Source organism: Mixophyes fleayi, chromosome 12 (assembly GCF_038048845.1).
Source record: "Mixophyes fleayi isolate aMixFle1 chromosome 12, aMixFle1.hap1, whole genome shotgun sequence".
Lineage (NCBI taxonomy): Eukaryota > Metazoa > Chordata > Amphibia > Anura > Limnodynastidae > Mixophyes > Mixophyes fleayi.
Window position 1 is genome coordinate 37,746,645 of NC_134413.1, and position 16,904 is coordinate 37,763,548.

Sequence of the window (16,904 nt, forward strand, 5' to 3'; positions counted from 1 at the left end):
ATCAGGAAGCGCCTCCATAATGACTGGCCATTGACGTCACCGCGCAGTGGGGGCCATTATGACGCGATACGCATCATCAGGCCCTACTCACCGCTGTAAAACTACATGAAATACACCGTTGTTCAGTGGAAGCGGGCCTGATGATGCAAATCGCTCCATCGCGGACATTCTAGGTAAGTAGACAAGTATGGTTTTATGTATATTAAACTTATTTCATATCAAATGCACATTTCACATAGCTTGATGCTGCATCCAATGCAGCTGGATAATTTGCATTGCAAACATCCTAATGCTTCCATTGGTTACAAGTAGGTTCGGTCTTCAATCACTTAAAACTCACTAAGAAATGACAATTAAAAAAAAAAAAAAGAAATCACATACACTAAGTACTCACATTCAATGCTCTGAAAATTTATCAAAATAGTACCATTTTCTTCTTTCATGTAAAAGCTTATTCATTAGTTCTTTTGACTTTGAATTGATCAGAACCAGGGGCTCAAGTTCATTATACTATAGAAATATTACACACTTCTCCAATGGATTGTAGCTGACACAATCCCTCCCATCTGTCACATGACTCAACTATTGGTCATGACTACAAGTGAGTGCAAGCATTTGGCCCAATGACACCAATTTAATCATAGGTTCTGGATTATCAGTCTCAGTGCATGTGGGAAGACAAGTAACAATTTCAGGACAGCATCATACTAAAGTGCATTTTAATCTACTGTAATGCCATGTACAATGAAATTGAAGCATTCTTTAAATAGTGCCACACAACTGTGGTGGGCCAGGGTTTCTGAACATCTCAAATAGATCTACAGGAACACTGAAATTACATCCAGAGGTTCAAAGGATAAAAAAAAGAGTTACTGCTATGGAAATCTAAAGGCTTAGACGTAATTCCATCGGTAATAAGCTCATCTACACACAACTGATTTGAGTCATTATCTTACAACAAGTCGCTATAACTAGCTAACAAGGCCTACCTTCCCATCTGGCTACACTTAAAACGGGACTGTGAACACCTATCACCATGTTGATGAATATTGATCAATAAGGACAAAACAATGACTACAACGATAAGAACACAACAATGATTCTGCTCCAATATTAAGCTGAAACACATGGAGCAGGATTTTATTTCAGGATAGCTTCCAGTCTGAAACACTGACACACTATTTGGCTAAGAGACTGCATAGCTAAAGGCTTGTGTCTATTATAGGGTGATCAACAGGGGGAAGAATACCAAAAATAATATAATACACATAAATAAATCTGCAATATCCATATTGACATCTAAAATTAACCGGTTGACAAAGGATGAACAACATACCTAAACACACAAAGATACCAAGTAAAATCCCTGGTGCCAGGTAGTAATGTTAACTAAAATTTTGCAGTTTGTCACCCTCCTTGTCTGTGAGTGACAACTTACTGTACAATGTAACAAGATTACTGTGACATTCATCAAAGGCAACCTCTCCCTGAGATCTTTCTGTAAAATTACAAAAGTGCTATGCATTGTCTGATTTTAGCAGACTAAATATAATAAAATAGTAACTATGGCGTTGACAAAGCTTTGGACATTCTTGCACTTAATTTAGAACTACTTCAAAATATATCCATAAGGCCTCAAAAGTGACATAACGTAGTAGGCCTTTAATTAGTGAGGTCAAGATAAAGCCAAAGTTCTACAATTACTCTGATCCATTTAACCTCCAAATGGTTGTTGAAGGTGAAAAGTACTTCTTCAAATCCGCACAAATGAAGAAGATTCACATTTCCAAAGTGGGAAGGCTGTCTAAAAGTTTACAGCTACAAATGGTAAATTGCCGAAAGATATAGTTTAGTATTGGAAGTCATATGGGAAGTTATTGGTCTTCCTGCAAGTTCAGGAAGATCAAGAAAAATCTCTAATCCAGCTGTCCAAAAAATCTTCAGATCATGTAAAGATTGCTGGAAACGACATGCTAAAATGTTTTGCTACATTTGACTATGTTCACTGCAGAACAATGTTGCTTACAGCAATCTGTATGGGGGAGGTCATTACAAAAGTCTAAAAGTAGTGTTATCCAACTAAAATTGCTGGGAAAAATTGTAATATTCACCACATTAAAAAAAAAAAAGTTAAAAAATAGTACATTATAAAAAAAAATATATTATTACAAAAACTTCCCTGGCTTTACTGCGGCACCGCCATTCTGAATCTGCAGGTGGGATCCTCTCTTGAGCAGAGCCGCTCAATCTTGCAAGACAGTATTTGCATATTTAAAATTTAGGTGCTGTGGGTGACAACAGCGGCTCTGCACAGGAGAGAGCGCCACCTTCCTTAGCCATCAAGACCCAATAGTTAAATAAGGATGTTAAAAGCAAGGTGTTCTCTAAAGGGGAAGGGTCGCTGCTAGCATCCTTAGAAATGCAGAGCTTTCTGCCCATAGCAACAGACGCGCTGTAGCCTTCTATAGCTCTGCAGAGAGTTGCTAATGTTGGCTTTTTCCTCCGACAGTCCAGCGGGTTTACTCTCATATGTAAATCAATGAATGGGACTGTTCTGGAGGAGTGCCTGTTTGCCATGTCACAATAGTCCTTTTGCCACTTGGGACTAGGGCTAAACGCTTTGTACACCAATGGTCTAATGTACGCAAAACAAACTGTTAAAAAGTTTTACATTTTCTGAGGGCTTTGGAGTTATGAAACAAAACTGTAACTGGTTGGACATAACTACAGAAGGTACACTAAATTTTGGAGGGGGAAAAGAAGACACATTTCAAGAAAATTAGAATCTTGACAATCAAAAAAACTATGAGAATATTTATTAGAATTTGAGTTTATTTGGCCGAAAATGGTACGTGAAATAACGTGTACATGGAAGGATTTTTGATTCAACTCAATATCAACAAATTTACGATGGTAATATTCCACATTCTTTGGAGAAGTTGCAGCAGTAAACAGGGCAGATAATTCAGCATGACAACAATCATACCTCAAAATTAACCATAAAGTATTTACAGGTTTAAAAACATGAAAATGGCATTCACATATCCATACCAGAATATTATTTCATATATGCGAGATCTCAAACAGACGGAAGGATTATTCTGAGCTAGAAAACTTGCATCTGCCATATTCACTTTCCTATTAATAAACTATAAAAGACCCTGCAAATAACCAGTAAATATGAAATAAAACATACAGAAATATGGTGCTGTAAGTGTGCCATGTTAAGGTCATGTAAACTACAATTCACAAAGAGATCAATAGAGACAAATAAGTAAAATACAGCAACACCACAATACATGCACTCTATGTGCACTGAGTATTCATATAGAGAGGAAACATTTTTCAGCATCAACATCTAGTTTGAAGCTTTTCAATGGGCGACTTAAAACCTTCCAGCTAGGAAAACCAAACAAAGTACATTATCTTTCTATCTATTAGAACAGATATTAAAAATGTTGTCTATATAGCATGGAGGCAGTCACTGTGACAGGCCACTTACTGACGTGCTGCCATCAGATGCTTCTCTCTGTGGGAGGCAAGTATTTACTATGTGAGTGGTCCTCACGCACTTTACAGCCTGGCTAGCATATGATTGATGCCTCACGTCAGCTCCTCCTAATTTGGAATCAATGAGAAGTGCGGAACAGAACAATATACAAGTCACCCACCAATGCTATGCTTTGGATTGTCATTGTGAAGAAATAGAAGTATAATAGCAGAGAATGGGAATGTGTCTGTACCCTAAGGAGTATACAATCTAATTCAGTATAACGTGACAAAGTGACTTGTCCAAAGTGAAATGAAGTTGGTCTAGCATTTTGGTCCCCCAGGACACTGGCAGTCACAAGGTAAATGGCATGGGCCATTCTGAGCTCAGAAACAAAATAGAGGCATAAACTTATCTTAAATCAAAATGCTATAATAAAATGAATGCTATACCACTAAGATATAACCTTCATGAAGTCACAATCTGAGTAAAACAATTTTAATAAATAACAGAAAGAGTTGCCCCCTGGATAGATGCTGAAATAGCTAATTCAGCACTGCGGCAGTGTTCACTGATCCGGGCACTGCAGCCCTGAATTCCCATCATTAGTCCATATGGAGGGAAGCGTAATAGTCCCAAAGCAAGACAACACTATCTCTTGTGGTGGAAAAAAATCAGTAGACAACAAAGCATAATAAAAAAAAAGTAAAATATAAGAAACAATATATATTAATTTTGGAGCCATCAAACACAATCATTATGTATGTAAGAAGGTTTATTCCAGTAACAATAAACTGTTTACACACCTTTTAAACGTGTTTACATACGTATTACATACATGTACTTTACATCATAAACTTTATCCTATATACCTGCCTAAATATCACTCTAAGTCCATAGGTGGATGCATCTTTGTATAAAAGAAACAGGCATCTGTAATCAGGATTGGTGCTCTGGTCGAGGCTTGTTTAGGGACCCAGAACACTTCCTTGCAAATAGGGGTCCACAGCTCAGTGGTCAAGTCTGTCAGGACTTGACATGATTTAATACATTGGAGATAAGTCTGTGGTTGCAACCAGCAGTTGTCTAAATACAATAGAACTTATTTCTTAGTCTGACTCCCCAACCTGGTGAACTGGGCACTTGAGTATGACATCTAAGTGCCATAAAAGTTCTTATCACTGCCATATAAGTACATGCACAGTCTTGGCACTGCTCTAATAAACTAGTCGTTGGAATGAGTCCGTAACATTCTTCATGCTGAATGGCATGACCAGGTACTCACTCCCAAATAGGGTGATGCATGCAGAACATTCACAGACAGCTTCTATCAAGGAAATGTTCCCATTTCACGAAGATGTATGATGGTTATGTATTGTGCCCTGCCAGTCCATCTTAAAGTCATCAACATAGAGTAGGGTAAGCGTTACTAAAAGTTTGTTCCGTCTTCAATAATCTACACAGAAACTGGTGCTCTAAGCCAATTTAGGCACAAATATATCTGGGTATGGCCGCCTAATGTCATTTAACTACTGCCACAGTCTCCCAGACCACTTCCAATATCTAATTCAGGGCCTGACGGATGTGAGGCCTGACCCAGTGGTTCATTTAGCGGATAACTAGTGGTGTGTGGGCAGACGAATGAGATGGTCCAGTTTTGTACAATACTCCCACTTTTGTCAAATAATTAGTGTCATTAAGGTTACGGATGACCGCAGTTTGTGTTAGGGAGAGGAACTTGCACAAGGACTGATCTTCCATGTTTTCCTGGAAACACTGTCTGAGGTGAAGAAGGAAAAAAGTACTATATACAGAAAGCACAAATTGGCAAAAATCTACTGTGGCCTATGAGAAATGGTTAACAACAGAATATAGATGGAGAAAAATTTGGCAACTTACACATTTTGAAATCAGGAGATTACAACTAGCCCTGAAAATTAGAAATAGATATATGTAGAGTATAATATATATATTATACAAGTAGCGTAAAATAAAAACGCTAATGAATCATATTACCACCAATGCTAATAAATCCTATTACTGACACAGAAAATATTTATTTTACTTAAAAAAGTGTGGTCAACATATACAACTATTTTTAATACACCTAAACACACATCAGTGTTGATCTAAAATCACATGATTATTCTTCTCTAAACTTAAACAAGGGGACATATGACAAAACTCTGGTCCTAAAACATACAATGCACCTAATATATCATAATCAACCATAATTCCTTAAATACAATATAGATTGACTTAATTCATACATAATGCCAAAAATATGTAATTCATTAGAAAAAATGTCAGTCTTAAAACACATATGTTGATGCACAGTAATCAAATATAAATTCTGACAAATGCAGATGATAGCTATTGGCATATATGGCAATTAATAGATAACTAGAATTAAAAGTTTGAGCCATAAAATTAACTCAATAAGCTCAGGTCCTAAAACCTTGTATGAGGATTAACGATAATAATAAAATGTGTACTTGAAATTATGTTGCTTAATTCATTCATAATATGCAACATGATTAGCAGGCTCCTGAAATAAAAATGGTCATCAATCGAACCCCTGAGAAAACGAGAAAAGTCATCCATATGACTCTTCCTATACAAGTACACACATAGATATCTTCATATGTAATCATTTGCAAAGATGTCAAGCATAAATAGTTCTTTGCTGGGCCACCTGATACATAGCCTAGGTGTTATCAGCATTAGCTGCCTATAGGAGAAACTCAGCAACTGTGTGCAGTTGTCACTGACTTTAGTCTCTTGAAGGCGTTTGAATGCAAGCGGTGTCGTAGAGATATGTGCAGGAGCATACAGAATAATCTGAGTGCATATGACCTTGCGCGTTTCAGGAACACCAAGTTCCCTTTGTTAGAGGATGATCCAGTAAATCATGCATGTATTTCACAAACATATTTTCAACATCACAAGTTTAATTAAATCCTATGGATGACAAAATGCTTCATATTCATTTAAATGTATACAGCGCCTTCAAAGGGTTTTTCAGACCTTATTACTTTTTTCATACTTAAAAATCTCACAGCTTGGAATTTGACATTTTTAGATGGGGTAAGCCATACGTTCATCTTCATAGAGTCCACCCACACAAATAAACATAGTAGTAAACCATGAAGTAATAAGCACACAGAGGATGGAGTCATGTATACAAAGGTGATGGGAAGATGGCACTATAGACTGATAGTGAGGTGGGAAGCCTGGCCACCGTGAGCGGTGCCCATCAGCCACAATCCCTACAGACCCTGGTTGTGATGGGTGTGTTTCTGTGCCCCACCGTTACCATCCTCAGCAAAGCCCTGATGACAGCTGGGGGGGGGGGTCATGGGGGCATTTTCTATACTGCGACATGAGGTGTCCTACAAACAGGGATGGCATAGGGAGGCTAGATGTATATATGAGATGTTTGTATATGTGATATTCAGTGAAAGCAGGGGGTGACAAATATTGGTTTGCTTACAGGTTGATGCAAGTTGGAGGCCCACGTTCTGAGCTTTTTAATTAATAAAGTTTGTACTTTAGGATTCAAACTTCTGATATTTTAAGTATTCATTATTTGCTATATAATCACTCTATATAGAATTTCAGGATTTATATTTCATTATGATATTATATGTAGTGTATGTTTTAAGAGCAGAACCTTTTCATATACTACACATTTTAGGATTCAGACAGTTAATATTGACTTTTTAATGTATAATCATGTGATTTTAGATCATTACTAAAGTTGTAAACTTATAAAGTTTGTCATATTATTATTATTATTATTATTATAGATTTGTATTGTAGACTTGCCACAGTGCTCCGTAGCGACATACAGTGGGGGGGAAAAAAGGACATAAAACAGGGACATACAAGGTAGACAAAATAAATGCATTCATGAAAATAAAGGCCATTGAAGGGCCCTGCTCAATAGAGAGCTTACATTCTAAATGGGAGAGGTCACAGCTGAAACAAGAGGAGATTGGGACAGTTCTGAGGGTGCATTAGGGTGAGTAGTATCATCAGGGATAAGATAATCTCTACAAAAAAAAGACAGGTTTTTAGAGAACATTAGAAGGCTGTGTGAATGCCTGATTAGGCGTGGTAGGGAATTCCATAAGTAGGGAGCAGCACGAGAGAAGTCTTGTAGGCACGAGTGAGATTGTTACCAGAGATGAGGTGAGCCACAGATCAGAGATAGATCTAACAGGGAGGAAAAGAGAGAATTTTGATAAGAGATTTGAGATGTATGAAGTGGTGGTCTTGTTGAGGGCTTTGTAGGTAAGGGTGAGTAATTTGAATTAGATTCTGGAGGACACAGTGAGCCCATGTAAGGATATGCAAAATGGTGCAGCAGATGTGGAGCGGTGAGTGAGGAAAATCAGTTTTGCAGCAGCATTTAGGATGGATTGAAGTGGAGATACATGGTTAGACATGTTAGCACAAAAAACACTGTATACATTTATGTTAATAAAAAAAACAAGGGAAAAACAATGAAGCTGGAAGCAAAATGTTGGCCCCAGCCCACACCATGTCACCCCACTGCATTATTTAAACAAAACAAATACATTACAAAGGCTCATCACCAACACTTACAAAGTATGGGGGGGTGGAGTCAGGCAATGCCATTTTTGAAAGGACATGTCCGCACAGGACAATGATGAAGGCAATACAACATTTGTGTGGACAAGGAAAAAAAAGCAGTGCACAAATTAAAACAATTTATGAGAGATTCAGCGCTACGTCAAAAAAATAATTTAACTGGCTACAAAGGAGTTAAAGAACTTTAATACTTCCAGATCCTTGAGTTAGAAGAAGAATGCACAAAATTTAGATGGCATTAGAAGATGTAATCTTTTCCCTCCTTTTGTATCACATTCCAATGTAGAACAGCGACACTGTTCGAGTAGTCAATAGCTCCCAATTTGATAATTACAACCAAGTAGCTTGTAATGCCAGGAAAACCACACTGAATCCCTCATGTACCTTTTAGTTACTGGTATAGGCTTGGCCCATTTGCCAGTTTAGCTAAATGGACCCTGAAGTGCAAGCTAATGCTACATGATATTACCTTCCTCTTCAAATACTCTGGATGAGCAAACACAAGCACAGCCTTTGCCAACATTTCTCTGGCAGCAGAACAGAGAAGAGTTTCACTCTGCAACTCGGAGATTATCACTGAGCACATAACCCATCGGTTTCATAGCTTCTGGGCACTGCCAGAAAGTGGTTACCTCCACAAAATCACCAGCCATTGGGGGCAATTTGCATAATAACACTTGCAATCCAATTAACCCTTGTGCTACGACTCCAGCAACACTTTAACTGAATATTATTTTTATTTTGCTTAAGTAGCAGCAGCATGAACATCACTGGCTATGAGCATTTGGTGTATGAGTAAGGCACTGTTTAGGAATCCAATTATTTACATCCGAGAAAGAAAATGCAATGACTTGAAAATAATAAGTAAAGCTAATTACATTCAAACTTTTCAAAAAAAACATTTAACAAGAGAGTTACAGAAGCAGCTATCTTAGTCTCCCAGTTCATGTGTAATTTACACTGTCTCTGTAAATAGAGGGTATGTGCCGCACTCACCAGGGAAATCTCTCCTTCAGCCGCCTCATACATTGCCGTGTGGGCTTCAGTGTGGTGATAAATCGGGCAATCTCGCCATACTGTGCCTTGCTTAGCTTCATCGCTGTGAAATAATAATGAACATACTTATAAAGACCATTCATTTTTTTTCTATAATATGTAGATAAAAGATTTCAACTATTATGCGATCCAATTCAAAAGAATATTTTGACCAAGTAACTTTTGTTTAGAAAATTGGAACAAGTTTAGTGCACTTTAAAGACTTTTCGACATATATATTTAAAGAGATGATTTTTTTACCTTCTGACAAAGGCATGGCTATTTCTGTAGAATCTGTAGATCAGACGGCCCTACTAAACTTAGTTACCGGATAAGGATGGCACTTATCAGAGAAGATTCTGTCATGCCAACTGCTATACCGAACGAGTGCCAGAAGTTAGAGGTTGCGACAGAAAATAATGTAAATGGGTCAACAAGATTTTAGGCATTACACAAATCAGGACACGTATGGGAAGGGCTGCAAGGAAGAAACCCTGGTTGAGGAAACAAAATATCCTATAAGATACTGCAGCAACCAATCAGATTCTAGCTCATCACCATGCAGTAAGGTCATCATGTTATGGGCATGCTTTTCAGCTACAGGGTCTGGTAATTTTTCCAGGATCTATGGGAAGAAGAATGGTGCACTTTATAGACGAAACCTTCCACCCTCTGGCAAACAGCTCAAACTTCTCAAAGTTTAACTTGCACCAGGACAATGGTCCAACGCACACTGCAAGAGAAACACAATGGAGTGGCTTAACATTAAGAAAACGGATGTCCTTGAGTGACCCGGCCATGTTTCAACTGGCAGGTCATGTTTTTATGTGGGAAACTACGAGAAGCACAGCAAATTATCATCTCTGATGCTTGCCATTTGTGGATCATTGAAATGCAAGGAGCCTTAATCTCCCTGGGTCAGGACAGAAATTATGTCTGACAATCAAGTTTGTCACCCATGTTTACGTTTTTCATTAATAACTGTACTGTTGTCTACTTAAAGTGGATAGACATAAAACATATAAAAATATATATTGCGTAAAATTGTTCACGTTATCTTAGGGCAGTTATATTTTCTGTACTCACTCAGAAATGTTATTTTCAGGTATCCACTTATAAATAAACATCAGAGATTCCTGATTTTTTAGGCTGTGTCTAGAAGTCTGGACTAAACTAGCGCTTACATCACAAGAACTACTAACAAGCCCCCCTAGCGCTGTAAATGCAGATGACCCGCATCTCCCTGTATGGCTCTCTTCTCTCTCCAGCGTATTACATGCACGTTCTTGAAGTGTATTCCACAAGACGATCATGTGACTGCTGACATGCAGGCCTGTGCCGCTATGCCTGCTGGGAGAGGTGTCCTGCAGCACGCTGACGTAGTGGTTAACACTTCTGCCTCACAGCACTGTGGTCATGAGTTCAATTCCCGACCATGGCCTTTATCTGTGTGGAATTTGTATGTTTTCACTGTGTTTGCGTGGGTTTCCTCTGGGTGCTCCGGTTTCCTCCCACACTCCAAAAAACATACTTGTAGGTTAATTGACTGCTATCAAAATTAACCATAGTCTCTCTCTCTCACTCTCTCTGTGTGTGTATTTAGACTGTAAGCTCCAATGGGGCAGGGACTGATGTGAGTGAATGTACAGAGAGTACAGCGCTACAGAATCAGTGGCGCTATATATATATATAAATGATGATGATGATGATAAGACACATTGTAGCATGTAGTGGTGGTCGCAGATCTAAACAGATAGAGATGATCTCCTGTGCGACAATAGGCCCTAAAGCCTTTTTTCACATATTTTCTATGGTAAAAATATATTTTAGAAAAAGAGAATAAATTAGTAATGTATTAAAAATGGCAATTTGTAAATAATTTGTCATAACAAATTGGGGGTTGCAATAATAATTTTTAATTATGTGTTCGCATTACCCAATCAGTTTACAAAAGAGGATCTTGGAGACAAACCCTGATTTCCATCAAACTCTCTTTATTCTCCTGAGTTTTTATGATCATAACATGACACTAAGTAGATTCACAATTCTATGGACCAACTTGTAAAAATAATCTTTGGTGGGAGTATTAAAACACTATTGGGGGAATTAAATTCCCCCCAGAATAGTGTCATGATAAAGGTACTATCGTTATTACGGTAATTTTAAGCCGGCGTTGAAATGACTGTATTAACGGTTATTACACACACTATTACCGTAATATCGGTAATAGTGCGCAGGCCGCGTTACTTTCAGCAGTAACGGGGACAACTGAATTCCCCCTATGAGGTTTTGAAATAAAAAGTCCTATGATGCTATGAAGATTGTGAACCCAAGCACTTCAAGTCTTCAATGCCAACTTACATCAACCAGATATAGTATGGGCAAATTTCACATAGTTTAGCTAGTGTAGCAATTCAGATTAAACTGACGTTTTAAGCTTAGCAAGAGTGTTCTGAATACTAAGATTCATGTATACAGGTGGCTCACTTCCAATCAAGCTTTATTACATTTGGCGGCATTTACAGCATAGCTAAATGAGCAACATTTTTTGCATAGAGTTGCCATGAGGCAAGGTGAGAACTTTGTTTCTGGCAGCAGAATCCTGACTCTCATCTGGCCTCCTGCCTCACAGTATATCTCCCTCCTCAGCCAGACACCACATCAATCACACACTGCCTGAATAAGAGAGCTCATAGTGATACAAGACCAATGGACACATCCTCTTAATATCAATGTGCAGAGAGGCAGCACAGGGGAGGGAGGAAATTTCCTATTCCTTCCCAATACCTATAGGACATCATACAGTGACTGTGTGTGAAGTAATCACTGTACACTCTCATGTAGACTGTGTATGAGGATAGAGGAGGACTGGCTCTAGCAATCAAGATACTTGTTGAGGAGAGGAGATACCAGGCAAGGGGCAGCAGGGTTGTGTAAAAATGGTTGGAGTATGGCATGTAGCCTAAATGTGACATACAAACATAGAATATTGTCATCAATTGGTACACCTATTCTGCCAGTTACATCATATAATTATTTTTATTATGTTATACATCTACCTGCATTGGTTGGTATCCCCTATGAATTTGCTACTCTTTTTGTAAATTAATATTTGATAACACATAATGGGGGGAAATTAAATTGGGCGCGTTACTGCAAAAAGTAACGCGGCATGCGCACTAATACCGTTATTACGGTAATGGTGCGCTTAAATACCGTTATTACGGTACTTTCAAATCCGGCTTTTTGCCCGCAGCTCAGAAAGCCGGGTTAAATTTACCGTAATAACGGTAATAGGTTTAGCGTGGCAATACTTTGGGGGTAACTGAATTCCCCCCTATGAACATTGGAGTGGGTATTTTTATACATCTGTCCATATTGAATTGAGGATGCTAGAAAACCTACCCATTGTGTCTAGACAGGGTGATGCTCAGTGTTTTTATTGTTTAAAGGAACATATATTTTGTAGACTCTGCTATAAATACAAGTTTAGGCCAGTGAAGCAGAAGTCACATTTTAAGACACAAAGCAAAGGTTAGTGTGAACATGTACCCAATAGCTACATGTGCAAAAAAATAAATTATTTGGTGTATTTAGGCCTAAATAAAATAAATCATCTTGATGAACCCACACTCTATTCTACAGATAACTTTTTGGGGTACCATCTCAGCTGTAAGTCAGAAGTCAGTGACAATTTTATTTAACATTAATATGTAGAGCAAATACTTTTTTCTATTTTGTTTTTGCTATATAGATTCTTTAACAGGTTGTATTGCTTCAATTACAATGCACTGGTGCTTTGTTACGTTAGATTAACGTAAAGCTCTCCAGTGACAGAAATATATTCAGGTTTTACTCCCACAACCTCTTGAAGGTGTTTTACACAATATGAGGGGAATTCAATTCCCCCCAAAGTACCGCTGCGCTAAATCTATTACTGTTATTACGGTAATAGTGCGCGTAATTACCGTTATTACAGTAATTCTAACGCCGTTTTTTTGCTGCTAGCAGAAAGCCGGGTTAATATTACCATAATAACGGTAATATCTATAAAGCGGCGTTACTTCGGGGGGAATTGAATTCCCCCCTATGTTTCTCTAGATGATTACTTTCATGGGGTCTCCCCCTGGAGCCCCTGCTGTTTATGTGAAGCAGGAAAACCCACAGTATAAGTTAGCTTTAGGAAGGCAAGATGACGTGCTGAAGAGTAGAATGTATGTACATGCAGAGATACAATACAGACATAACGAAACATCTGACCGGATCGACATTCAGGAACAGTTACAATGGCCATTTGGGTCATAACTGGATAAGCAGTGAACCCATCGATATAATAGACTGGGAGAAGGTGGAAGTTGAGTGACCCCCTCCCAGTGCACCATGTGGCCCAAGGGCTCCTTCACACAATCCCTAAAACTGTCCTTAGTTACGTTCCACACAGAAGGAGAGTCACAAACAAACAAACAAACGCAGGCACAAGTATGCATGTATCATTTTTGTCTGGGTCCATGCAGCACACATATGCATCAGGGATACATAGGAGTAGTTTGCCTTTGATTTACTTGGGTTTGCATTCCATGCAGAACACAACATCGGAAAACCAAAAAAGTGGTAGTGTTATTGGTCCTAAAAGGGGAGGACATAACAAAACCCTTAATATAGTCAAATAATATAGTCAAAATTGTTTCTACATAAATACACTGCAATGCTGATTTACAATATATTTAAAGGTAACGTCATTTTTGTAAGGGTTGAGGGTCAACACTATTACATTCTCGTCAGACAGCTGAAAGTGGGTGGGTGTTGCATCTTTAGATTTCCCACCTTTTCAGGAACAAAAATGGCCTTTCTATATATTTTATGTTTTTGTTTTATTAATAACAGTCACACCAACTCTCTATGTTACCTGGGAGGCAAATGGCAACCCTAGATAACATGCAGTCTGACAGCGCATGAGTGAACAGCGCAGCAGCGAATTACCCGCTAGCCGACCTAGGACTGAGATGTCCGGTCACACGTTGCACCGCAGGGGCACCTATGTGCCACGTTCATCTAATCAAGAACTCTGCACACTGAGTGGGCTTGTGAGGCCAGATGGCAGCAGGGAATTGATTTCAGTTTTATCAGTTGTTACATGACTTACTCCTACTATTAAAGGATCTAAACAAAATGTAAAAATAATGGATTATTATTATTATCCACCTTGATGCTTGCTGGGTCCTCTTTATATTGGGGTGGTGGGAGCATAAGAAAGTGAAGAGGTAGCAAATTAAAATTATTTCTTTGTGGATGATGAAATATGATGATTTAAAAGTGGGTGCAACCTGGGGCAGTGGGTAATTAATCTTTGTTCTGTCAGGGACACTGCTCACTGCTAGATATATGTATATGTATCATAATGTTGACTATGATGAGGAAAAGGGAGAAATCATGCTGGTGGTATGCATAAGGTAAGCTCTGTAAATAGAGTGATATGGTGGAAAGATGTCAGAGAATGCCATGAGAAAATCATTTTGGCATGGACCGATCAGAAAAGGAAGCCCAACCCAGTAACTTGCCTAGGAGCATCTGGCTCTGGACAGTGTAACAAAACAGATCCACCAACATCCCAGAAAACATTACATACCCTACTTCAAATGAGAAGGAACACCTCATGATAACAGGTGTGGGTGAAAACCAGAATTGCCAGACAGATTCAGCTCCCTCTGCTGCTGGTGTCTTGAGTGAAGCTCGTTGTGTTTTGTCTCCCTGTATAGTGCATTCTGTTCTGCTACACAGATATGTTCTCTGCAGCCATCCATTCCGAGTGCCGGAATGGATGTCTGAGCACCTCAACCATTCATTCCAGGTGACGGAATGGATGCCTGAGTACCTTATCGATTCATTCCGGTTGCGGAATGGATGCCCGAGTACCATAGTGATTCATTCCGCCAACCAAAATGGATGCCAGAGTACCATAGTGATTCATTTCGGGAGCCAGAATAAGGTTTTGCTTATATTAATCATTAATTCCGGGTGCCGGAATGGGTTATTAATGTACTCGGACCTTCATTTCAGTAACTGAAATGGATGGCTAAGATACTCGGACCTCCATTCAAGCATCTGGAATTTATGGCTAATGTACACAGACCTCCACTCCAGCAGCTGAAATAGTTAAGGTCCTCGAAGCTCCATTCCGACAGCCAGAATGGATGGGTAATGGGGTAATGTACTGACACTCTCATTCTGGCAGCCAGAATGGATGGGTAAGGTACTAAGAACCCCATTCCGGGACACTGAATGGATGGCTAAAGTGTTCAAAGCGACCCATTCCAGCAGCCGAAATGGATGAGTAATGCACTACCGCTCCATTCCGACATACATTCAGACAGATAGAACAGATAACTAGAATATATAGCTGATATACAGAGATATATATGCATATAGTGTATGTGTATATATATATATATATATATATATATATATATACACACACATACACACATTCACACAATATAACATGTGCAATAGTTGTTCAACATATTACAGAAAACATGTGTAGCAGAACATAATGCACTTTACAGGGAGAGAAAACACTACAAACTTCCATAAAATCAAAACTGACTCATTCCAGCTTTTACCTAATCCAAATAATAACAAATAATTTAGTCTCTTTAAGGCAACAAACTATTTTTAGTTCAACAAATACCAGACACTTGTTAACCTCAGATTAACAAGGAAACTGTGACCTGTAACATATACCAGACCAGCGATGTAAACACAAACATGTCTATAACACACGTGCTGCATGGTCTCATACCAGTGACATGCGTGCATGCTGCATAGTAACAACTGCAACTACTGTATGCAGCCAGCATGAGCAGTAACTGCATGTGTCTGTGTTTACAAGGCTGATACTTTCTTTTCCTTGCTGTGTGTTTAATAGACTATGACATAATTAGGGTATTTATGTTATGTATACATCGTGCAGCATAAAGGACAGCGCTTTATAATATACTTATTTGGAAGCACAAACACAGCAGACACTGCACATCACAGTCAGAAAGGACTCTCACCTACCGGCACTATATATCACAGGAGTGGCTAGTTCCCCTTCTGACATCACCAGGTCATGTGACTGTAGTCACATGGTACACAGGGAAGGCTGGCTGCTGCTGCAGATGTACTTGTGCCTATGTAGCTACTGCAAGTAATGGGGAATCAGGTAGTGCAGTGTTCTAGCAACAAGCATTGCAATATGTCTACTGAAATGAATGAGTATTCCCAAAGTTGCATTGCATGTCCTATGTTTTTTTAATGCTTACACTAAATGATATATTCTTAATAATGAACAATGATTAATCTTAATTGTGCTTTGGTTTTTCTGTAGTCCTCTTATGAATCCTACATTGAATTCCACAGTTGGTCTTGTCCCAACAATGGAGAGAGACACATTTATTTAACTTTTTCAGATTGTGGTACTTCTAAAGCAATATAATAAAGGTTAAGGGGGAAACAACTGAGGCAGATTTAATAAGTGCTTTCTGAGAACTTTGAGGGTTTTTTATAAAATAATTATATGTGAATACTGTTTATTTTAAATTCTGCCCAAATAGTATACCTAGCCTTTGTAACAGAAATAATTATTAATAATAATTTTGTAGTAACAGAAATTTTATACTTCTTTATTTGACAGGTAAAGACCAAAGCAAGAAAATATGTATTGTGTAACAATAACTTCTAAAAATGTATGAGTAGAGGGTTGAAATGTAGAGGTTAAAGT

At 38.5% G+C, this 16,904-nt stretch overlaps 1 protein-coding gene across 2 annotated transcripts in view; it reads right to left on the reverse strand.

Annotated features, from left to right (window-relative positions):
• The window catches only part of CDIN1 (CDAN1 interacting nuclease 1), a 228,768-nt gene extending 212,492 nt beyond the window's left edge, over positions 1-16,276 (reverse strand). Inside the window, exons 1-2 of one of the 2 annotated variants that reach the window (XM_075193261.1) lie at positions 16,202-16,276; positions 9,104-9,206 (exon numbers count right to left, since the gene is read on the reverse strand). In XM_075193261.1, coding sequence (XP_075049362.1) covers positions 9,104-9,206; positions 16,202-16,244 — 146 coding nt within the window. In that variant the 5' untranslated portion in view covers positions 16,245-16,276. The remainder of the gene's footprint in view (positions 1-9,103; positions 9,207-16,201) is intronic. The other variant, XM_075193262.1, reaches the window with a different exon arrangement.
• Positions 16,277-16,904: the final 628 nt, after the last annotated feature.